The 25,522-nt window shown below is 45.5% G+C and overlaps 1 protein-coding gene across 1 annotated transcript in view; it reads left to right on the top strand.

The window, feature by feature from the left end:
* The window catches only part of FAT3 (FAT atypical cadherin 3), a 467,371-nt gene that overhangs the window by 271,628 nt on the left and 170,221 nt on the right, over positions 1-25,522 (top strand). Inside the window, exon 7 of the mRNA XM_088455722.1 lies at positions 55-194. Coding sequence (XP_088311848.1) covers positions 55-194 — 140 coding nt within the window. The remainder of the gene's footprint in view (positions 1-54; positions 195-25,522) is intronic.

Raw genomic sequence — 25,522 nt, 5'->3', positions numbered from 1 at the left:
ATAGGTTTCCTATTAAGTGGATGTTATTTTGATTGTATTTCTTCTTTGTAACAGGGGGAAATATGGACAGCGCATTTGACATAGAGAAAGGAGTGGGAACCATTGTGATTGCAAAGCCGCTGGATGCTGAACTTCGCTCAAGCTATAATATGACGGTGGAAGTTACAGACGGCACAAATGTTGCTAGTACTCAGGTAAAGGCTGAAGTGTTATCGCCAGGGCTAAAGGTCTATATTTTATATCAAATACACATCGTTTGCCACAAAATAACATCAGCTTTGGGGCGCACCAATACAACTCAGACAGTGCCAGATTAATAATGGGGTGGATGGAACTACAGCCCCAGGCGTCCATATAAATATAGGCCCATCATCATTGCAGCATGATAATAACCAGCTGCCCATAAATTATAAGTATTACAATTTATATTATTTTTTTGTCTTCTTTGCGTATTTAGGAAGACTTGGGGCTGATAGTGTAAGGGTGTACACTCCCACATGTCACTGGCCGCACCCACATGTCACTGGCCACACCCACAGGTCACTGGTCACACCCACATGTCACTGGCCACACTCACAGGTCACTGGTCACACCCACATGTCACTGGCCGCACCCACATGTCACTGGCCACACCAACAGGTCACTGGTCACACCCACATGTCACTGGCCACACCCACACATCACTGGTCACACCCATATGGCACTGAACACACCCACACAGCACTTGTTACAGCTCCTCCGCGTCTCACAACAGGCCCATGTGGCCCTTAATCCAACACAACTCTCAAATCTGGTGATATAAACTGTTTCACTCTCCTTACGGGCGGATGGACGGATATTTTTCCTCTCCAGTCTCACGGTTGCATGTACAGTTGTCATGGGGAATGCACATCTCTGCGGTCATAATACAAAACTTATGGGTAAAGTGAGCATCTGTCTGGACTCTGGACTAAAGTAAGGAAAAGGTCTATAAGGAGAAACAATAAATAGGAGTGAAAAAGTAATATTATCCATTTGTATTTCCAATTTTAAGGACTGAATTTATTTAAGTACATGTATCTTCTAGGTAGAGATCCCATTGTTTCTCTTCTCTTTCCCATAGTGCGTTATCTACTGACATAGTTGATTGCGTGCTCTTGTGTCTTGCATATATACATACTGGCATGATACATTATTTTTTGTACAAATTTATGTCCCTTTAACTAAACGCTGAGTTGAGTCTGAGCAGCAGGTATGTAAGGTGATATTAAGCTGACAACTACAGTATTTCTTTCTACTTAAAATATACATAGAGTAACATATTGATACTCATTAAGTGCCCTGGCACTTTGGGGGCATTGATGTAAGTCTTAGCAGCTCTGGATTGCTATACAAAACTTTGTGTGTGACTCCTCGTCTTTTGCTTGGAGTGATACCCGCTGCGCTATCAGCTTCTGTAAGTCAATTGGCGGCGGTTCCTGTGGTCGGCATATGGGCGATCGGTGGGTTGCCCGTACACACAGGTAGATGCACCGATATATCTGCCTGATATATCGGCATCAGCTGTGCTGTAGGGCCCACCTGATATGTGGGGTCATATCGGATGTACACACTCGCCAGCGCACTGTCGATATATTGTTCGTCGTTCTAACTATATATAGACACCCAGTTTTAAGTCAGATGGCATGATGATGTCTTCCAGCGATAGCTGCCATTGTAATGTGAACTAAACATGGCATGTCAGTCATGCTGTTATCAAAATTATATTTTAAAGAAACTTGTTTGTATCCTTAATATTTTGATTGTAAAATGTTCCTGTCTCAGTTACTAGTGGCTGATGAGGCTAAAACATTTGGCTCAAGTATATAAATTTGTTTTGGTACATTTACATAAATATATACCAAGTTACAAAAGACAATGGGGGTGATGTATCAAACCTTCGAGAGAGGTAACATGGAGATTTTGCCAAACCAATCAACTTCTATCTGTCATTTATCTAGCACAGTCTATAAAATGATAGTCAGAAGCTGATTGGTTGCTATAGGCAACGCCCCCACTTTATGACTCTTGAAAGGTTACCTACATCTCCCCCAATGTGGTTTACAGGCACTTTTTTGGTAGACTTACAAACAGAAAGGTACAATATTTAGAAAAAGCTTCCTCCTTGACGGAGCCATGAATATCATGACACTCCCATAACAGATATTGTGGTACTTGGAACAAACAGTAATTATATTAGATCTACTATGTACGGTATGATAAACGGAATTGGTATGAAATACCGACAGTTGAATAGCCGCCGGTTCTCATACCAACGCCGGAAGCCCGATGATCTACAATCCCAAATGGAGCTGGTAAGTATGCTAACCCTCCACTCTCCCCCCCCTAACTCTAACCCTCCTTTAGTGGTGCCTAACCCTATCCTCCCCCCAGTGGTGCCTAACCCTATCCTCCCCCCAGCGGTGCCTAACCCTATCCTCCCCCCAGTGGTGCTTAACCCTATCCTCCTCCCAGCGGTGCCTAACTCTATCCTCCCCCCAGCGGTGCCTAACCCTATCCTCCCCCCAGCGGTGCCTAACCCTATCCTCCCCCCAGTGGTGCCTAACCCTATCCTCCCCCCAGTGGTGCCTAACCCTATCCTCCCCCCAGCGGTGCCTAACCCTATCCTCCCCCCAGTGGTAACTAACCCTAACCCCCCCCTTCCCCTTCCCGCACCCTAAACCTAACCCCCCCCTCCCTGTGGCCTAACCCTCCCAGGGGGGGTGCCTAACCCTAATCTCACCCCGGGATGCCTAAACCTAACCCCCCCATCCCCGGGCAAACTATATACCTACCCGGCTGTGGACGATCGGGATGGCAGGAGTCGGGATGCCGACGCCGGTATCCTGATGTTGTTTGGGATATCGGGGACGGCATTAATGCAGGCGGCAGGATTGTGGCGTTGGTATATCGACGTCCGGGATACTACCCGCCAGGAAACTAATTACATGCCATGATAAACACAGGACATCTGGCGCGTGTTCTGTACGTTTACAAAGATTGTAGCCTACCAAGAGGGACTGTTTCACTCTGTTATAGGGCGGGATGCATGATGAACACCACAGAGGACCGCTCTATCGGTAAGAGAGTGGCCTTACCCAGAAGTCCCTCTGTCGTCCTTCTGCGCATGTGCAGAAGGACGCACGCACCACGGGGGGTGCTGGGAGCGATTCGATTGGATCCCTCTCTCAACACTCTCCCGATAATAGCCCATAGGCTTCTATAGTGTAACACCATCAAGAAGATAGCGTTACCCTCAGCAACCAAGCCCCGGAGTGGATCACATTCCGGGGCTTGGTGCATATGAGAAATGCGGTCAAAATCGCATTTTTAGGGTTTGACCACATTTCTACCTTTGCTGCATCCCACCCTAAAGGTGCCCATCCACCAGACGATTAAGTTGAGCGATTGAACGATATTGTTATCATTTAATCGTTCATAAATCGTTTGCAAATTGTTTGCAAATCGTTTGCAAAAATGTCTAAATCGACCAGCGATGCACTCCCGCTGGTCGTTTTAGACATCTATCATCGGGCAAACATGCTGGACAACCTGACGATAACGTCAGGTTGAGCATGTTTGCAGATGATTGATTGTGCTTACACTGAACGACTGCTCGTTCAGTGCAGGCTCATCACAGACTGACAAACAACTGCACCATTACAATGTCGTAATTGTTCAGTCGTTTTCTTGTCTTCTAGTGGATGGGCACCTATAGTCTCATCAGTGTAGGGTAGGGCGTTTTCTGCTACTGTCTCAGCAAGTCATGAGTCCCGTGTGGGGTGAAACAGTCTGTCTGTCAGTAGAATTCTGTCTCCACACCCGCACCTGACATAATGGGTTAGTTAAATACAGTTTGAATTTGGGAGGGAGGGGAAGGTCCCAAGATCAGGTATTGTGGCAGACAGTTAGGCGCACATAAAGGAACACTGCAGTTCCACACATTTTGCCGGTCTTAGATGACCCTAATGCTGCCATACACTGTCAGATAAAAATATCTGTCTGACCGACAGACCAATTTAAAAGCAACAGATATCTTGCCCATACACTGACAGATATTTTAACACAACCAACAGATTTTTTCAAACAAAAATCTGCCAGGCTCTGTCATATTTTTGTTCCCTCACAGTGGAGGGACAAAAGAATTTGCACTTTAGCAACTATAAAATATGCTGACCCCCATTTTCAAGTACCCCAAATTTGCTGGGCATAGTTATTTTCGCCCCCCAAAAATTCTAAATGCTCTTCTGCATCACTTTCTTCAAAGTCGCATTTATGCACTTTCCGCGGCAATTATAAACCACGACTTCGTTCAGTAGTTATAAATGGGGGACCCATAGTGATCCCCCATGTCTACACATCTTTAGGGGGGTCCCTAGAATATTTCCCGAAAATTCCCGTTTGAATTGTTGAACCTGTAAAAAAAGTAGCAAATATTTACAAAAAAAATGACATAAGGTCCCCCCCAAAAGGCAAACCAGCCCCAGGCTTGCCAGCCAGTGGTGGTTTCTAAAAATACGGGGAACAAAATGTGTAGGGTTCCACCGTATTTTAGAAACCAACACCAGGCTGCAGGGACTAGTGCTGGTTTTAAATATAGGGTGCAAAAAAGATGTGGGGTACCCCCTATATTTAAGACCAGCACCAGACCCAACCGACCGGGGTGTAATGCCACAGCCCGGAGACCCAATCACCGGGGCTCCAGGTCCAAAGCATTACACCCCAAGTCGGTCAGCGCAAGCCGGTGATCTCGGGGGAGTCGGGTACCCCCCAAAAAAGGGTCCCCCCTCTCCCGAGCACCACAGGCTTACGCTGAAGCCTGGGGCTCATCCCCATACCCCTGGAGCGGTGGGTATGGGGATAATAGAGGGGCCAAATAATGTAGCACTATTGTACTTTACAGTGGAACTACAAGTGCCAGCATGCCTGCCATTTTGCACTTGTGGAACTACAAGTGCCAGCAGACATGCGGCACGTGTAATTTTACTGTAAAATAAATAGGTAAAAAAATCCAAAACACACACAGCGTGCCCAGTATAAGTTTATTACACACACCTACCCATTCACACATACTTACCTATACCAGATGTTCTGTCCCCTTCTCCACGTAGAATATCCCAAAAAAATGGGCCTGCAAAGAAAGATTTCATACTCACCTGCATCCAGCGCTGGTCTCCGCAGTAATCCATGGGTGTTTAAAAACAAAAAAACTTCCTTACCCGATCCATGGAACACAGCTATCAGTATGTGTGTTGTCACACATACACATAGCTCCCGAATGGCAGCTCTCGGCTCTTCACGGGGCATTGCATCACTTCCGGCGTCATAGATTAGTTGAAGTCTAGGCAGTGAGTAGTTTGGTAAGACAGCGCTGTTCTGACATTGCAGTCCCGCGAGCCAATCAGCGGTCGCGCTCACTGTAGAGCGCCCGCTGATTTGCTCCGGCAACTGACAGTTCCCACGTGGGCTGAGTCACACCACGTGGGAACTGTCAGTAGCCGGAGCCAATCAGCAGGCGCTCTACAGTCAGCGCGACCGCTGATTGGCTCACGGGACTGCAATGTCAGAACAGCGCTGTCTTACCAAACTACTCACTGCCTAGACTTCAACTAATCTATGACGCCGGAAGTGAACAGCGGCTACCCGGAAGTTCGTCGGCTCAGCGCATAGCTCTGCAGTCGCTGGGGATAGGAAGGTGAGTCAATGCACATGCAGAGAACTGGGGGAAAAGTTGGTCGCTCGGGCAGTGACCGCATACACTGCCCGATGCGGCCGACTACAAACTTGCAAATATCGCATCAGTCCGACATGCTGGTCGATTCGGCATGCCAGACCGATCGATATTTTGATCTTGGTTGCCCCCACACACAGTACAATTATCGGGGCGATCCGCGGATATCGGCAGGATCGCCCCGATAATTGTATAGTGTATGGCCAGCATAAGTAAGGTGTTTATTTACTAAAGGGCGATTTTGTTTGCGATTCTGGGGCTAAATCACATATTTTTCCTTACAGACAACTCTTTTTTTTTTAAGTATTAGTAAATGTGTGATTTAGCTCCAGTAACACACCATCAATGTTGATCGATTTTTATTTATTTTAAATCAATCAAAATCGACTTTTAGTAAATACAGTATACCCCTTAGTATTTTCTGAGATTTTAGCCGTTTTAGTAGATAGGTGCAATGCACATACTGTATAAGTGTGTATTGGAGGTATACCTTCGGATTCAGGAACACACAAATGCCTTCAAATCATTTTATACACGTATATCGTGTGTTTGTGTGTGTAACTGTTCTCTGTATATATTATTGCATTGTATACGTACTGCAGTTTTAACTCACGCTTTAACCTCACAGATGTCTGCAGCACTGTAATGGGATCAATGTGGGTTATCAGATCAGTCAGATAATCCATTTAGCACATCGCTGTCCAGATGTTTGAGTCATTCAAACATGGAGTAATCCACTAAACCCCATTTGGTATAATCTCCCTCTGTAAAACGTACAATATATCTCCTTAAAAGGTCACAAATTCTTGTACAGTAACTACTAGTAAATTTCAGCAATACGTACGCAGCTTGCGCCCTGCTGCCGCCCCGTCACCCAGGTAATGGCGATAAACATTGTGATGCCAACCGTGGTCACCAGTTTCTGCAAAATGCATCAAGTCCATCTAATAAATGAGTTACAGAAGATGATAACATGTTCTTGAGCCACAAAGCTGGGTAAGAGGCAGAGTTCAAATATGGAACCACTATAACAAATTCATAAATATTAAAGTTGCTGGAGTTAATTAGAACATTTAGGGGTCTATTTACTAAGCAGTGTTAGGAGACAGAGTGAAAAGTGATAAGGTGCCAGCCAATCAGCTCCCAACTGTCATTTTTCAAACACAGCCTGTGGGATTAGTGATGAGCGGTTCGGATTCTGAGGAATCCGAACCGCTCCGAACAGGTGGAATTCGAGTCCACCCGAACGCAAGTTCGGCTTTTCCCGCCTGACTCGGATTCCTCCTCGAGGCCGAACATCACCCGTCCGGCGTCGGATTCTCGCGAGACCTCGCAAGAGCCGGGTGACGTTTGGCCTCTATAAAAGGCGTGGCGCCCAGCTGTCGGCGCCATTTCGCGTGACAGTATCCAGACGGAACAGTCACGCTTAGTTAGGTAGTGATAGAGAGGGGAAAAGCGAGACTAGAGTTAGATTAGTTAGAGAGAGTAGTTCTATTTCTTGCCACTGTGTGCTCCATGACTGGGCTTAGCCCACTGTGTGTGTATTATACAAGCTCCATGACTGGACTTAGCCAACTGTGTGTATTATACAAGCTCCGTGACTGGACTTAGCCAACTGTGTGTATTATACAAGCTCCGTGACTGGACTTAGCCCACTGTGTGTATAATACAAGCTCCATGAAAGGGCATAAGCCCAGTGAGTGCATACACGCTCCATGAAAGGGCATAGCCAACTGTGTGTATTATACAAGCTCCGTGACTGGACTTAGCCAACTGTGTGTATTATACAAGCTCCGTGACTGGACTTAGCCCACTGTGTGTATAATACAAGCTCCATGAAAGGGCATAAGCCCAGTGAGTGCATACACGCTCCATGAAAGGGCATAGCCCACTGTGTCTATTATACAAGCTCCGTGACAGGGCATAAGCCCACTGAATGTATTATACAAGCTCCGTGACAGGGCATAAGCCCACTGAGTGTATTATACAAGCTCCGTGACAGGGCATAAGCCCACTGTGTCTATTATACAAGCTCCGTGACAGGGCATAGCCCACTGAGTGTATTATACAAGCTCCGTGACAGGGCATAAGCCCACTGAGTGTATTATACAAGCTCCGTGACAGGGCATAGCCCACTGAGTGTATTATACAAGCTCCATGAAAGGGCATAAACCCACTGTGTGTATACAAGCTTCGTGACTGCCTTGGACTTAGCCCACTGTATACAAGCTCTGTGACTCGTTGGGCCTTAGGGCCTGATTCAGAGCCGGACGCAATTAGCGCTCGCTCGTTCAGAAAAAGGGGGTGGCTATTCAAATGAACCGTTCGCTCTTTGCGGTCTGTTCACGCCTCCATGTCTAAACGAGCGAACAAAACTTGCGGACATTTATTTGAAAAACACGCCCCCTGGCCGCTCGCATCATACGTCATGTCCGCTATTTATTAGATTAATCGAGTACATCGACCAGCGTATGAACTGCTCTCTATTCTTGTGGTTGGTTTTCCTACCACTATATTGCGAGCAGTTTTGACTATAAAACAACCAGGTGACGTGGTCAATGACGCTGCTGTTTTAATTATGCACACCCATAAAATGCCCGTTTTGACCTTTAAGCACGCCTGCGTTCTTAATTCCACTCCCCGTTTTCAAGCATCTTCCCCTGTTACCACCCACATACGCCTCATCCTGTCACTCAAAGTAGCAGGTATTCGTTATATAGCGAACAAACGATTTTCGGCCGCACTGACTGGTTCGCGCATGCGTATTATAAACCGTACGCATGCGCAGAAGTGCAAACATCGCTCGGAACGAGCGTACTGCCGCTTACAAGCGGCTCTGAATCAGGCCCTTAGTCCTCCGTGTATACAAGCACCATGAGTCCTTGGGCAGTAGCCCTCTGTGTATAAATTAAAAGCACTGTGACTCCTTTGGGCACTAGCCCTCTATGTATAAAAGCACTGTGACTCTGCATGTCCTTTTTAATATCCAACATAAGGGTGGGTGGGAGGGCCCAAGGACAATTCCATCTTGAACTACCTTTCATTTCTGCCACTGCTGTGTGGCAATGTTTCATAGATGTGCTTTAAACTGTGGTGTCTGTGTCGTTGTGCCGCTGCTCTGACGCTTGGTCAACTCACTGCAACCTTTGGCCAATAATGGTGAAAACTATCATTTAAGCGGTGAGGTGTTCTAAATTGACTGTAAATGACTGGAAATTAATGTTATTGAGGTTAATAACACTCTAGGAAGAAAAAAAAGCCAGATTTATGTGATTTTAGCTTTTTTTGCCAATTTTTGTAAAAAATCCAAATCCAAAGCCAGTCACCGCAGTTTGGCAAATCCAAATCCAAATCCAAAGCCGGATGATGAATTAGAACCAAATCCAAATCTAAATCCGGCAAAAATGGTCCGGCGCACATCCCTATGTGGGATGACAGTTAGAAGCTGATTGGCTGGCACCTTATCACTTTTCACTCTATCTCCTAACACTGCTTAGTAACTAGACCCCTTAAGTTTCATCATAAATATTCTTGCCCCAAGCCAGTTGCTGTTGGGCAGGCTTCTTCAGCTGCACTTTTAGCATACGCTGCCAGTCTCTGGTTAGTGGGCATGCTGGGATTTGTAGTTCCACACTAGGGGGCTGATTCTGAGTCGCACGCAAAGTGGCAGTAGTTGCCGGCAGCCACGGAAGCCATATTTTTTCATCTTATCTTAATGCGAGAAGCTTTTCGACTAATGTGGGTGTCCGTGCATTTGTAAGCGGAAGTCACGAGTGCCGCCCATTGGTTTTTACCCCGGTTGCCGCAACCGCCATCGTTAGCATCAGCACTTACACCAGCCCCATGGCAGGCACAAGAAATACATCACCAACAAGCTGCCGCTTCCCTGTACGCATGATTTAGTATCGCATGGAGCTTTAGATACACGCCCGTGGCACTACCGTAAGTCAGATTTGTGCCAGCGCATTGTCAGCGTCCAGTTCCCGCTCTGAAACGCCCTATTTCATGGAAAGACAGTTCTGGCCAAGTTCTGTCCGACCGTAGGACAAATATATACAAAAATGCGTAAAATTTCCTTTTTGCAAATGCGCTCTTTTTGCAAATTCTCGCCATTTACGTCCGCGCACAGAGATCCGTCCTTCTCAGACACGTTTACCAATCTAACCATGTCTTTTTATATATGCCACAAAAACAACTTGTAATATGGGCCTAGTAGCATTTTAAAAAAGGCGCTTCTAAAATCAGCATTTCACGCTAATGCAGTGCTAAACGCAGATTCCCGATTATCGTGAATCTGCACGTGTGCAGGGCCCGTTCTGCTCATGTGCAGAACAGGTCCTGCCTTATCGACAGACAGGCATTTAAGGGGCGGGGGCGGGGCCGGACGGCATTCTCGGAAACAACGGCGTGTCGGCCCTGTTTTCCGGGAGTGGCGAGGCCAGGGGCTGCGTCCACTAACGCAGTTTCATGGCCTCGCAAGCCGGCCAGCCTGAGTAAGCTGAGGCACACTCAGCTGGCCATCACCGTCCACCATTGCGACACCTCCTGCGGCATTTGCATATTTGCAAGGACGGAATTGCAAAGCTGCTTGTGCTTGAACCTTGGCTATAGAGTGTACAGTAGGTACCAAGCATATTGAAAACCCTCCTATGTTCAGTTTAAATCTCTGTCTAGACAAACCCTGTCCTCTCGTCAACGAATTCCCCTCTTAGAATCAAAGTTTCGGTCACTCATTACGCTCCCTTCTAACAGATGGTCCCCATTAGCTATCACTAAGCTGTGTTTTGCTACGGTTCACTGATTAATAATATTATACTTTGCTAATATTGTTTCAAAGATTATTTTACCGACTGTCCTGAAATGGGGACACGAGTCATGACACATGTAAATACCTTCTGATTAGCGAGATGCAGGTCAAGAAATGGGAATAAATTAAAACTCGTACTGTATATGCTCCCCCACCTCCAAAATAAATTCCATCACCGCAGCTCAGTTACACGGGAAGGTGGGGGGGGCACGTGTGTTGGAATCATTAGCGCGGTACTTCGTTTCAAATACGTAATGTCTTTTCTTCCTCTTATTAAACTCTTAGGAGTGCGCTAAGAGACAGGAGATCAGTAACTTGATCAACCCCTTTGTCTGACCTCCAGCATATGACCCGTCATTTTACTAGAACATAATGTGTAAGTTATCTACATCGCGAGGTTCCCTGAGATTGATGAATTTCTCCGGCGTTTGAGTGAAGTGCAATGCCTTTCCTATGCCTCTGCTCAATGCATCATTCCTCAGGGCCATATTTGGAAAAGTGATTACTTTCCTTCAAGGCAGAAGGTGATAACCATCCTTCATATCTTCCATGTAAATGTGTTTTCATTGTGTACATTGCCAAAGTATTGTTTTCTGCAAAGGCACAAAGTCTGCAACCTCTTGGCACAGAATGTATATAAAGCTTAACATTCTACACAAACTTTTTACTGAGCAATTAAAATTGAAAAATCAATCTTAAAGTTTATTTTGAGTTCCACTTTGAGTCCCTAAGTGATCCCCAAGTCGTATGCTTGCGGCGGCCGTAATTTATACAGTATCTCAAACTGATGAGACCTAATGAGCGTGAAACAACTTAATAGGAGTTGGAATTAACCTAAATATCTGTGTTCTGTTTTTATGCATTGACGTCAGTGCACCAGTTACCTACAGGCAGTGGTGCTCATTTAGTCATTAAGGGGTCTATTTACTAAGCAGTGTTAGGAAACAGAGTGAAAAGTGATAAGAAAGTGATAAGGTGCCAGCCAATCAGCTCCCAACTGTCATCTCACAGGCTATGTTTGAAAAATGACAGTTGGGAGCTGATTGGCTGGCACCTTATCACTTTCTTATCACTTTTCACTCTGTTTCCTAACACTGCTTAGTAAATACATACCTCCCAACTGTCCCGCATTCAGTGGGACAGTCCGTTTTTCTGGAACTGTCCCGCTGTCCCACCTGGGCCACAGTGTCCCACGGTGGGGGGGGGGGGAGTTGGGGAGAGCACTCCCGCTGCTCTGCATAGCAGAGCAGCGGGTGTGCAGAAGGTGAACAGATGCTGTGCGCACCGCACGGCATCTGTTCACTAACGCAGGGAGAGCCTGGGGCTGCCCAGCATCTCGGAGAGTGCTGGGCACACCCCCTATATTGCCGAAAACGGGGGGTTGTCGCGAGGCTCCACCCCTTTTAGGAAAGCTCCACCCTTTTGGAAGCCACACCCCTTTTCGGACGCACGGGCCGTAGTCCCGCATCCCTCTCTTCAAAAGTTGGGAGGTATGTAAATAGACCCCTTAGTTATATTGCATGCAGCTGCAAAATGCGCACTGAATGACAGCAACCAATCAGCAGTTAGCTTATGTCTGTCTAATTAAACAGAGAAAGTGAGTGTCTTATTGGTTGTTGTCGTTCAGAGCCAATGCAGTATCCGCGAGGTGGTCGATGTTGGGGCAGTGCGCATGCGCACGACGGAAGCGGCTCCGTCGTGCGCATGCGCGAGACCCGGATGGCGACGGGCAAGCCGTCGCGCCAGGTCTCGCTACAAAGGGGGCGTGCCGGGGGCGTGGCTGCCCAGACAGAGGCGTTCCCATGGGAACACCTACCGTCTGGGGCCGGCCCCACTGACATCACAAGTGGTGTCAGTGGCGGTGCTCTCGGCTCTGAGCCGAAAGCACTCCAGGGTTTGCGGCCATGAGACCCTACCACAAGGGTCTCATCACAAGCCCAATGGTCGCAATGGTCTTGACCATCGCGACCATCTTTTTGGCCGCTCGCTATAGCTGTGGATGGTCACCCGCAGCTGTGCGAGCGGCCAGGAGGCCGCTCTAAAAAAAGAGAATGACGTCCCTGATTCAGATCAAGTGCTCTTTCAGAGCGTCCGGCTCTGAATCAGGGCCTCTGTACAGTTATCTCCTCTCTGCACTGTGTTAGCAGACAGGACTGGATCATGCAGGGTTTTGTTCTGATCGAAATGAATAGTACACATATGTGACCATTTGAGTGAGTACAAATTAACACACTTTATTTACAAGTTGCAAACAAACAATTAACATACAAAGTATACAGTATACCAGATGACACCGGTAATCTATCCTCTTCAACATAACATTTACTTCATCTTCATCTGGGGAGCCCTTGTTTCATCAATAACGCACAGGTAGTCCAATTTACATTGCAGGCACCCTACTGCAGTCTCAGGTCCATGCACGAGCCAAAGAGCCTTTGTCTGGGTCTTGATTTATATACCATAGTCTGGGGTGTTGGCTTTCCGGATATTAAGCCCATATTAGTTACAAACTGGGTACCAAGCACTGATTGGTACAACACAGCATGGACCATTCTTTCCTCTTGCACATGCTCTGTAAGCACTGACATATACTACCAGACAAAGAAATACAGTAATGACGTGTACTAATGTCTGGAGATAAACTCTCAAAGTCCCTTTGTGTAGAATAACCCCCAATGCTTAGCGTCTCTACACATCTTACAATGGTCACCCCACTGGAATGTGACTCACTGTCTACTGATAACACCATATAAGCTATGGATGGCTCATTATACATCTCTGATAGTGACAGGTACAAGTTAGGGCCCCTCAGTATATAGCTGTTTGACCTCAAGGGTTAATCTGACCAGTCTATGAATTGTATTAATACAATCTGTTTTCAAACCTCAATGGAGCCTAGCACAGGTTGTGTGTTACAACTTAATATGCCTATGTAGAAATTAATTATTTAACCCACTGGTTACAACAGGCGAGAGAGATGTGAGGGTGTTTGTGCGCTGTACAGTTATCTCCTCTCTATACGTGTTAGCGGAGAGGACTGGACCATGCAGCACCTGAATGTACGGGGGTGAGAGTAGTGAGCGCTGTTTTTATTTGTGCAAGTACAGATTACACTGCCAGTCAGCTATACAATATAGCATACCTCCCACCTGTCCCGCTTCCTGTTTTTCTGGGACTGTCCCGCTGTCCCGCCCATGGGCCGCAGTGTCCCGTGGTGGGGGGGCAGTTGGGGGAAGCATACACAGTACAGGGGGAAGCCCGGGGGCAGCCCAGCATCTTGGAGATGCCAGGCACGCCCCATTAGTGATGTAAATGGGGGCGTGACATTGGGCCACGCCCCCTTCGGCGTGCGGAGGTCCCGACTCTAAAGCAGCAAATGTTGGGAGGTATGATACTGTGATGCGTCTAGCTTCCAAATTCACTGATCCCAGAACAATAATCTGAAAACCAGACAGAACTCTACAAATCCAAATGAATGGGGGACAACAATACAGATGGCAACATTTCAAAAAAAAAAAAAAGGAATCTATTTTTAAAAAACATCTTGTTCCAAATACAGCAGTCTCGTTCATGGAGACAGTGTATATCAAACTGTAGCAGAAGAGGAATTATTATATTTTTAGCTGTTCATCTTATTTACTAGTGTAGCAGCTATACCTAGTGCCAGGGTCATTTTATGCAAATGAGTGTGAGAGGACAGATCCAGCAGGCTTTCTAGTAGTCTAGAGGCATGTACGTACTATAGGGGAGAGAAATTGGGAGATATTCAGTTTATGAAGGATTGTAGGGGTACGGGGTTGGGGGATCACACAGCCTGTGTGATTGTAGCAGGGACAACTATTTTCGTTGAGTAATAAATCTTTGCTCATTTGTGTTTTATTCACCCGGCTCAATGCTACAGTACACTGAGCAGTGGGAATACATCACGCACATAACCAGACTGAGAAAAATAACACGGATTTGTGCATCAATGCACATTAAACTAATGAAAAATCTTTCATTTGCTGTGGGGCCTGAGCGTTATCCATGTGAGATATGATCATCCGTTCATTAGCTGCACCTCCGACACCTCCTTCTGCTGAAATCGTCCTGATTAGCTTTTAAGTGGTCGCAGGTATCCAGGCTGGCCGCTCTGACAATATACTGTCTCCATTAATACTTGTCCTGCACTGTGTCTGTTAATTCAGGTCTTTTCCAAGACACAACTCTGGGACAAACAGCACAATTATTGTTTGATATATGACTGAATTCCAGCCCTAAAATGGACATTTCTTATCAGGGAATCTTTCTTCATTGCCGAGTGTTTATCTGCGCAGAGCTGGGCACTGCGCAATATGGCAGCTCATTTGACAGATGTTCATTTTCAGTGTTTGAGTGAAGGACGTAGAATAGAACAGTTTTCAAGAAGTTATTTGTAGGACAAAGAAATATTGAATTGTGGGAATGGAAAATGGCACCATATGCACCTTCTCCCCATTGCCTCCTGAATACAATGCAGTCTATAACCTTCTCCCCATTGCCTCCTGAATACAATGCAGTCTATAACCTTCTCCCCATTGCCTCCTGAATACAATGCAGTCTATAACCTTCTCCCCATTGCCTCCTGAATACAATGTAGTCTATAACCTTCTCCCCATTGCCTCCTGAATACAATGCAGTCTATAACCTTCTCCCCATTGCGTCCTGAATACAGTGCAGTCTACAACCTTCTCCCCATTGCCTCCTGAATACAGTGCAGTCTACAACCTTCTCCCCATTGCGTCCTGAATACAATGCAGCCTATAACCTTCTCCCCATTGCCTCCTGAATACAATGCAGTCTACAACCTTCTCCCCATTGCGTCCTGAATACAATGCAACCTATAACCTTCTCCCCATTGCCTCCTGAATACAGTGCAGTCTACAACCTTCTCCCCATTGCCTCCTGAATACAATGCAGTCTACAACCTTCTCCCCATTGCCTCCTGAATACAATGCAGTCTATAACCTTCTCCCCATTGCGTCCTGAATACAATGCAGTCTATAACCTTCTCCCCATTGCGTCCTGAATACAATGTAGTCTACAACCTTCTCCCCATTGCCTCTTGAATACAATGCAGTCTATAACCTTCTCCCCATTGCGTCCTGAATACAATGCAGTCTATAACCTTCTCCCCATTGCCTCCTGAATACAATGCAGTCTACAACCTCCCCATTGCGTCCTGAATACAATGCAGTCTACAACCTTCTCCCCATTGCGTCCTGAATACAATGCAGTCTACAACCTTCTCCCCATTGCCTCCTGAATACAATGCAGTCTACAACCTTCTCCCCATTGCCTCCTGAATACAATGCAGTCTACAAACTTCTCCCCGTTGCCTCCTGAATACAATGCAGTCTACAACCTTCTCCCCGTTGCCTCCTGAATACAATGCAGTCTACAACCTTCTCCCCGTTGCCTCCTGAATACAATGCAGTCTACAACCTTCTCCCCATTGCCTCCTGAATACAATGCAGTCTACAACCTTCTCCCCATTGCCTCCTGAATACAATGCAGTCTACAACCTTCTCCCCATTGCCTCCTGAATACAATGCAGTCTACAACCTTCTCCCCGTTGCCTCCTGAATACAATGCAGTCTACAACCTTCTCCCCATTGCCTCCTGAATACAATGCAGTCTACAACCTTCTCCCCATTGCCTCCTGAATACAATGCTGTCTACAACCTTCTCCCCATTGCCTCCTGAATACAATGCAGTCTACAACCTTCTCCCCATTGCCTCCTGAATACAATGCAGTCTACAACCTTCTCCCCGTTGCCTCCTGAATACAGTGCAGTCTACAACCTTCTCCCCGTTGCCTCCTGAATACAATGCAGTCTACAACCTTCTCCCCATTGCCTCCTGAATACAATGCAGTCTACAACCTTCTCCCCATTGCCTCCTGAATACAATGCAGTCTACAAGTTTTCGTCTAATTAATTAACATTTTTTATCAATGCTTTCGCAGTAATAACAGATTAGCTAACTTGGCAATTTATCACTTCAGACATGCTGGGACAGCGCATCCGATAACAAGTTGTCCCGGCGATGACTTTGCCTCATTAAGATCTCCTTCAGCACTTACTTACCCTCACCTATAAAGGGCGCTACAAGCCTCCCCCCTCTACAGCTCCAACACGATCTACTCTCCTTCTCGCCCTCACCGTTCTGCCGATGACCTTTAACTTTCCTTCCCTGCTAGCATCTTTTTCACACTCCTACCTGTTAGACTTCACTCGTCCTGCTCCTCACCTATGGAATTCTCTGCCTCGCAGGTCTAGATTCTCTGATCCAAATGAAGGACCACAAGAGCCTGGAGCTGAAAATGATCAAGGGCCTCTTGAGAAAAGTGGAGGAGGTGTGGCCATTGCTCTGTGGGTGTCAGAATTTGCATAATTTGGAGAGGAAAATAGAAATACAATTTTAATACAGCCGACCATAAGGCCAACCGGGGTGGTTGGTCGTCATGCTGACATGATGATGGACCTATTTTTATGTGGAGGCCTGGGGCTGTAGACCCATTCATGCCATTGTTAATTTGGCCATGCATACTTTTCCCCAACTTCTAATCTTTCAAGCGCTTCCTTAAAACTCCCCTCTTCGTGTTTACCGTCTCCACCACATCCTAAGTCCTCATGTTTCACTTCATCTGTCCCCATTTGTTTCCCACCCCCTCTAGTATGTTCTTTCTCACAAGCAGGGCCCTCCATCTCTCCTGAAAGATTTCTGTACATTCTGATTAGTTTCTTCTGATGAGATTATCGTTTTATCGAGTCTAATCTTGCATTAGGGTTTTTACTGATTCAGTTGTTTTTGAATGATGCAATGGGTGGGCTTCCATGCCACATGTTGTGTTTGCGGAATCTGTGATGCTTCATATATAAACATTGATGATGACGACATGCTGTTACCCGTAGCAACCAATCCGATTTTAGCTGTCATTTCTGTTGGAAATATGTGTGTACAGATTTGATGATGTAGCAGAGTTTCTGTACACACCATCGGATTCCCTGAGACCAAGAACAGCCAAGTTGCTTAAACAATGTAGTGGTTTTAGTGAATGGATTAAGAGTACAGCCGTACTCACTGTTGCACACACTGGTATATAGAGCAGAGCGGGGTGACATACAGCTCACCAGCCGGTGGTGCAAGGATGCTGGAACAGCATTCTGGTCAGCAGTTATACCTGGTCTCACTGGAGCTAAGCGGAAGATAACTGTCTCCTGCTGTGACACTCAACACAGTAACCAGATGGCGCCGTGCATGGGCAGGACTTAGGCCGGCGGCCATCTTGGAATAGGGAATGAAGCCTCCTTGGAGGATCAACGTGGAATCTGCGCAGTACCGCTCTCCATTCTCAACTATTCCTATAGTGCAGTTTGGGAAATAAAATGAAACTTCTCATTGGTTAATGAGGGGAATGAATGTCACAGAATGAAATTTTATTAAATAAGCCTCTTTGTGTGAGTTCTGTATAAATGATGGGAAGAGCACAAATAGAATAGGAATAAATCGTGAACTCCTTGCACAGGTAATCCCAGCTCATAGATAATGGATGAGCCTAGCAGTTACTTGGCGTTTCGAAATGAAGCGTGGATAGTTCAGTAGTGGAAAGATATTTTCAGAAACCATTTAATGGAGACAAATAGGAATACTGACCGTGCCTAGGGCTGGTGTTTGTAAGAAATACGGACTCGGAGATGTACACTTTGTGCTCTATGAACTTGGGGTTGAAAGTGTTGGCGTATTTATTGAACAAGTCCGATGTAAAACTTATACAGATATATAGAGGTTTTATATATTCATACATTTTGGTGCTGTTTCTACTATTGTAATTTCCTTTTAAATCAGCTTTATCATGAATAAATTAGATTAACATAAATCTCTGTTGCAGGCTACCAGAAAGCTCTTTGCAATCACCATTTGCCTTGGTTTGTTTCTTCAGGCTGTTATTAATGATTATTTATAATCCTGCACAGCTCCTACAGTGTTATGTGACTGCCCTGGCAGCCACAGTCATTTGGCACATGATATAGTCAGCAGAGACGCTTTGGAACTTCCTTCTGAACTCTATTTGCGCTTTAAGATTTTCACCTTCCTCCTTCACACCATGCCATCACATGACTTGCTCAGAGCAGTGAGTCTGTATGTTTATGCTGGTCTCGTCACCAGAGAGATTTTGAAAAGGAGGTAATGATTTTAAGGTGGACAGAAGTGTCAGAAACGCGTTCCGAAAGTGGCCAGAACACACCTATTTTAGCCGTCACTCCCACAAAACATTTGCTTCCTGTCAATCACTTGCGATTGAAACCTCACTGCAACCGCGATCACAATTCAATCGCCATACTTGCGCTAAGTGGCTGGAAGGAACGCATGTGCAGACCACCGATAATTGATCAACTGCATGAACATCGGACTAGCGTACAGCTCTCATCAGGTCCAATATCCTTTAGTTTTTGAAAGAACGTTTTAACAGTCCCCATTATTCTCTGTGCGGACTGCGGTCAGGCCGTATTTACCAAGCTTGGCCTTGTTAGCAAATGACATATTGAGATGATGCCAGCCAGGTAGCCTATAGACTACATTTTTGTTTTTTATTTTCTGCTGAGGTCTCCACAAGGACCCCTACTCTTTCACGTGCCTGACCCGAAGGCTCTGCATGCTGATGAAACGCCTTAAAACCACCATTTATGAGGAGCCCCAGAATGATACGATAATAGGAGAGAAATATTTTCCAACTTGCCACAATATGTGACGATAACAAATGTTATTTTTTGGGGGGGACAATAACGGTAATATTAATAAATAGGGATCTTAGTAAGAAATGTTCACTAATACCCCTTTTATACCAAAAGTCCTGGGTCTGACCCGGAGTTTGGAACACGTTTCCAACCCGGATCAGACCCGGGACAGATTCCATTCCCACTGCGGTGCCAGGGTCGGCACCATTCACACTAGACCCAGGTCTGCAGTGACTCGGGTCTTCAGGCGCTGCACTGGACGCTTGGAGATGATAATCTCCAAGCGCCGCTGAAGCCGGCTAAATCCGTGTGTCCGCGTTTATACTGCAGGGTGACACGGGAACGTCCTGTGCTCCAGGTCAGATCCCCGGGTCACTGGTCCCTGGTTGATCCGTTTACACTGACACGTTCACGTGCATCAACCCGGGATTTTTTAAGTCAGTGTAAAAGGGGTATTATATTCTGATTACCAATTTTTTTATGAGTTTTGCCTAATGTGTCATTTAGTAAATACATCATTAGATATCCCCGTGCTTCATTCTTCCCACTAGTTCCTTTATGTGTTTAAATGCATATGAGATGTCCATGACCATATAATGTACAGTATATAACCAGCGTAATGTGTCACTCCATTGATTTATACACCAAGTTCCGTGCTGTGCGTAACCTTATATTACATTTAATGAGGCGCATCCGTCACTGTCCCAGTCTGGTAACAGATATTAACCCCCAGATCAGAAGGCGCTTAATAACATGATACTTTACCATGAATCTGGGGCATGGATGGGATAAGGTGTCAGTGTCCTGGGAGTGTCCAGAGAGCAAAATTCAGCTGTAAAATAAACGTTTAGTTTGTGCAGAAATTCCTTTAAAAAAATTGGAGCAAAAAAAAAAAAATCCCCATATTCATATATATATTTTTTTCCTATCTGGGGTTCATTGATTCCCTATCAGGGGACCTTAAAAATCAATTACATAAATGTTTTCACTCTACAATTTGGAACGAGACTAGATTGCTACTCAGAGATGCACCAGTTACAATGGTTCCCTAGATCTTATGTGGTTGGTGTGCCGGCCGTGCCTATTGATTTTGATTTCTAATTTTATTGTGTATTTCTCACTCTTCCTCTATTTTGAGGTGTGATGTTGGTCTTGTTTATATCAAATACAAATAACATTGTACAATTGAAAATTACGGTAACCCTGTTGAAGAAAGTGTACAGTTTCTGTGCCACTTTTTGTTGTTCCTTTCTGAAATAAAAATGTAAAAAAATAAAATAAAAGGAAAACAGAGTAATCCTGCCTTAGCCTCTCCTGGCCTGCATTTGTTCACTAAAAAGGCTAAAATGTATAAAAAGTATACGTACATTGACAGAACTTGAGATATTTATGTGTGTTGTGCAGGCTATTGTTCTCTGTTAGCTGCTGTTTTTGGCTAATGGGCATATTTATTATTAACTGCAGTGCGCCCCCACTAATAAAGTTTCCTTATCACTGCAATGACAGTATTAAAGCCACCCATCCTCTTCCTCATCTGCTTGTTTCCTCACCTTCCTTAGCTCAGGTCTCATTATATGCCATTCACAATTCAAAGGTGAACAAAGAAAATGATTGGAAATGGGCACAATTACTCCCTTGGGCTGTTCATTGTCCTAACAAAAAGCCCTGCTGTGTTATAAACTGTGTTCGAAAAAATAAAAATCACAGGATCTGATTGGTTATTATAAAATAAAAAAATAAACATTTTAAAGCTTGAGGCAGGACCACCATGATACAATATAGTGCGATACGTGACATCAAGCCAACTGGACCACCCACTTCAAGAGAAGTAGGCGGCACCAGGGCAACAATGGACGGCCCCCCTGGAGACTTACCTGGGTGGGCCAAGTTTTGGGAGTCTCCTGGAAATTCCAGGAGAGTAGGTAAGTATGACTTATAGTTTATAGGATACCTAGGCCAAATTAGCCATTTTTAGAATTTTTGAGTTTGTTAGCTCTGGGTTAAATCAAAAACTACCTTCACCAATTTGTGTAACGCTGTTGGTCGCGCAGGATAGAAGTGACTTCAACATGAGCAAAGCCGCGGATAACACCTAGCAGATAATAATTCTCCTTACAAGTACAGAAAATAAATTGTTTATCAATTAACAGAGTATATCATTTTCTAATGCCGTTTATGGGTGGGGCAATTTTTGGTTCAAAATTGTAAATCCAGGTGCTTGGATTGAACCTAATTTTTTTTTTTACTTTGTGGGCCTCCAGCCCCCTACGCTGACCATCACAGGGACTGGTTTTCACAATAGCACTGGGGACTCCACACTCCTAAGTAACACAGGACTTGACTATTATATGTATGTAAACCCGATGATTTACGTACATATCCGAAGTTTCGGGATCTGTGCATGGACCCGGTCTGTGCATGTGCATATAGGCGTGCCGAGCCCAGGGTCTGAGTAGTCAGACGCAGAATTCCTGAACCCGGCTGACCTGTCTTAAGTAAGCTTTGGCTTACGACCATCGCGTCTTTGGATGCAGCACTCGGATCACAGATGCTTGCAGGAGGCTTCCCTGCGCCTGTGCAATACTGTCCACTTCAGAATTAGGCCCATATGTTCAGTGCATACTTGCTGACATTCAGCTCCCTCCTTCCAGGAGGGAGCTGAATGTCTGCACAGAGCGGGGGCGTGGCCGGGTAATGATGCCGCATTGGAGGTGGGGGCGGGTTCGCGCGATCGCATCATTGTGGCCCCGCCCCCTCTTCACAATGCTGAAATAACGGCATTGTGAAGCAGGGGGCGGGGCCACAATGACGCGATTCAGCACGAATCGCATCCCCCCTCCCGCTGCGGGGGTTTCTATTAGTAGTCAGGGGGGCAGGCAGCAGTTAGTCGGGAGGCTTGCCTGCCTTTCCAGGGGGTCGGGAACGGCACCTGATATTCGGGAGGCTCACGACCAAATCGGGAGGGTAGGCAAGCCTGATTCAGTGTTACTGTAGGATTTATCATTAAAACTAGAACTGAACATATATCATTTTATGTAGTAAAAGTTCAAACTGTTGCTTCTCGGAGAAAAAAACAAAAATACCATTTATGACCATGGCAATAATATAATAAATTAACTAGAGCCTTCAGTTACATTCTGCAGTCGAGACCTGACTTTATTTACAAAAAAAAAAAGTAATCTTTTTATCTGAAAATTACCAGCCAGGCTAAAACAATAATCTGAGCTGGAACAATGGAGAGAGTGAAGAGGAGCATAGTCGGTATAAGTACCCCGCACTCTAAAGTCCCACGCCGACCTACGCCGTGAAAAGATAAGAGGCAATAACAAGAGAACGGAACACAAGACCTCCTCTGGAATCATGTGAGAAACCCTGATGATTGAAATGACCCAGAGGGAGGGTTAAGGTAACGAAATTGGGTTTAAAGAAAATAATTAGACCTAAGGGGATCTAATTGTGCAGACACTCTTCAAATGAAAAGCGCGTAGGAGAATTACATTACATTGTGAAGTGAATGGATCAGGCCGCAGCATTCTAAGCGGAGAGAGTGTACAGTGTAGGGTCCTCATAGGTTTGTAGCAGAGGTCTCTGGCAAAGCAATTACTGAAGAGTAGCGTGTTTTTCCGCTATGAATACTGTACAGTATGTTTTCTCTAGGAGCCCTGGCGACGTTCTCGCCTTTCTACACACTTTATGAATGAAGCTGAACAATTCATCATGGACAACCTAACAAAAGGCTGCTGTGAACTTTTGTTCCTGTTTTATTCCTATTTTTAAAGTCTAAAACTTTTTGTGGCTGTTTTTTTTTTTTTTTTAAATCTTATTTGGATGTCGTTTTATGACCGACTTCGGTATCAATTTATAACTTTCTTTAATGGGTAAGACTGCAGGCGCAAGAGATTCTTTTTGTTAAAACTTTTGTCACTGTGGGAAACTTGAGCAAGTAACCGGGGACGTGTGCTGACTGTTAATGAGGCGCAAGCTGAGATGGGCAGCGAAAACATCTTATATATCAGAGGGAAGGTGGTCTGTATGGGACACATTGATGCACTTCCAGAAAGGAGGAAATACTTAACTTGATAATTCATCCTAATTAGACAGACCTTCTAATTGCAATGCACAGGCTTCCTCTGCATAAAAAAAAAAAGATACAGATAAAATAGCTTCCCACAAATAGCTCTTTTTAGCTTTCACATTTGCTCAGAGTATTTTCTGTTTAGGTTCTGCAAAATCTAGAGAGAGAGGTGTCCACACTCACGTCTTAAAAATTCATGCTGGGGTGGCTAACCCAAAAATGACCACTCAAGGTCATATCATAAAGTGAAAAAAATGGGGTGCACTCACCAGATTGTCATTTAAGAAGACTGGTGAGTGCACCCCATTTTTTTTCACTATATATATATATATATATATATTTATATATATATATATATATATATATATTAGGGGTGAGCGGGTTCGGATTTCTGAAATCCGAACCCCCCCGAGCCCCCCCGATCTGAGGCCAATCCGAGTCAGGCTCTACTTTTCCCGCCTGACTCGGATCTGAAATCGAGGCAAAACGTCATCATCCCGCCTTCCGGGTCTCGCGGGTTTTGGATCCTATATAAGGTACCCGCGCCGGCGCCATTTTCTCACTCGGCTGTGGACAGTGAAGAGGGAGGGTGGGAGTTAGGGCTGGCTGGGCTGTGTAGTGTAGTGTAGTGCAGAGTAGTGTTGTGCTGTGCTGTGCTGCTGTTGTCCATAGGGGCTGTGTCCACTACTTCAAAGTCCATAGGGGCTGGCTGTGTTGTGCTGTGCTGCTGTTGTCCATAGGGGCTGTGTCCACTACTTCAAAGTCCATAGGGGCTGGCTGGACTGTGTTGTGCAGTCAGTTGTCCATAGGGGCTGTGTCCACTCCAAAGTCCTGTGCAGTGTCCCAGTCCTAAAGGGGTGCTGTAGTGTTGTCCAGGGGGTGCTCTGTCCGTCAGGGGTGCTCCCCCCAAGTGCTAAAAAAAAATATTTTTTCTGTGTTTGTGAATTGCGTGCGCAGTAGCCGCACGTGCATCAACAAAGTAGTGCCAAGCGTGCGCCTGTGTCATAAGTAAAGGGCCGGCTGGCTTGACCGTTAAAGGGTGCTGTAACCCCCAAAGTACACTCCAAACCAAATAAAAAAATATTTTCTGTGTTTGTGAATTGTGTGCGCAGTAGCCGCAGTGCATCAACAAAGTAGTGCCAAGCGTGCGCCTGTGTCATAAGTAAAGGGCCAGCTGGCTTGACCGTTAAAAGGTGCTGTAACCCCCAAAGTACACTCCAAACCAAATGCACGTGCATCAACAAAGGAGCAGCGCCAAGCGTGTGCCTGTGTCCCATAAGTAAAGAGTCGGCTGGCTCATTTCTTAAAGGGTGGTGTAACCCACAAAGTGCACTACTCTCCAGCAAAAATAAAAAAATATTTTCTGTGTTTGTGTGCGCCTTAGCCGCACGTATATATCAATATAACATAAATGGAGGACCAAACTTTCTCCGATAAAAATTAAATAGGGAAAGATCAAGAACCACTTCCTCCTAGTGCTGTTGCTGCTGCTGGGAGTTGTTCATCATCCCAGAGAGGAAGTAGGAACACCACTACTTTTACTAAACAATTGACCCTCCAACAGTCCCTAGCGATGAGGATGAAGTACGACAGCAGTCATCCTGAAGCAAAACGTATAACTGAGGCCTTGACTGCTATGTTGGTGTTAGACGTGCATCCGGTATCCGCCATTAGTGCAGTGGGATTTAGACAATTGATGGAGGTAGTGTGTCCCCGGTTCCAAATCCCGCTGCTGCTGCATCCTCAAAGCAGCAGCGACAAGCGTGCGTCTATCTGTTAAAGGGTGGTGTAACCCTCAAAGTGCGCTCCACAAACAATAAAAATATTCTTTTTTTTTTTTCTGTCTTTGTGAAATGTGTGGGCTGTAGCCGCACCTGCATCCTTAAAGCAGCAGCGACAAGCGTGCGTCTGTCTGTTAAAGGGTGGTGTAACCCTCAAAGTGCGCTCCACAAACAATAAAAAAATTCTTCTTTTTTTTTCTGTCTTTGTGAATTGTGTGGGCTGTAGCCGCACCTGCATCCTTAAAGCAGCAGCGACAAGCGTGCGTCTGTCTGTTAAAGGATTACATCGGTGACAGCATCCAAGTAGGCATGGCAGACAGTCCGTACCTGTACTGGCAGGAAAAAGAAGCA

This window comes from Taudactylus pleione, unplaced genomic scaffold (genome assembly GCF_031769625.1).
Source record: "Taudactylus pleione unplaced genomic scaffold, aTauple2 ptg000667l, whole genome shotgun sequence".
NCBI lineage: Eukaryota > Metazoa > Chordata > Amphibia > Anura > Myobatrachidae > Taudactylus > Taudactylus pleione.
Note: the sequence above shows the minus strand (reverse complement) of the source record. Positions and strands in the feature narration are given on the sequence as shown.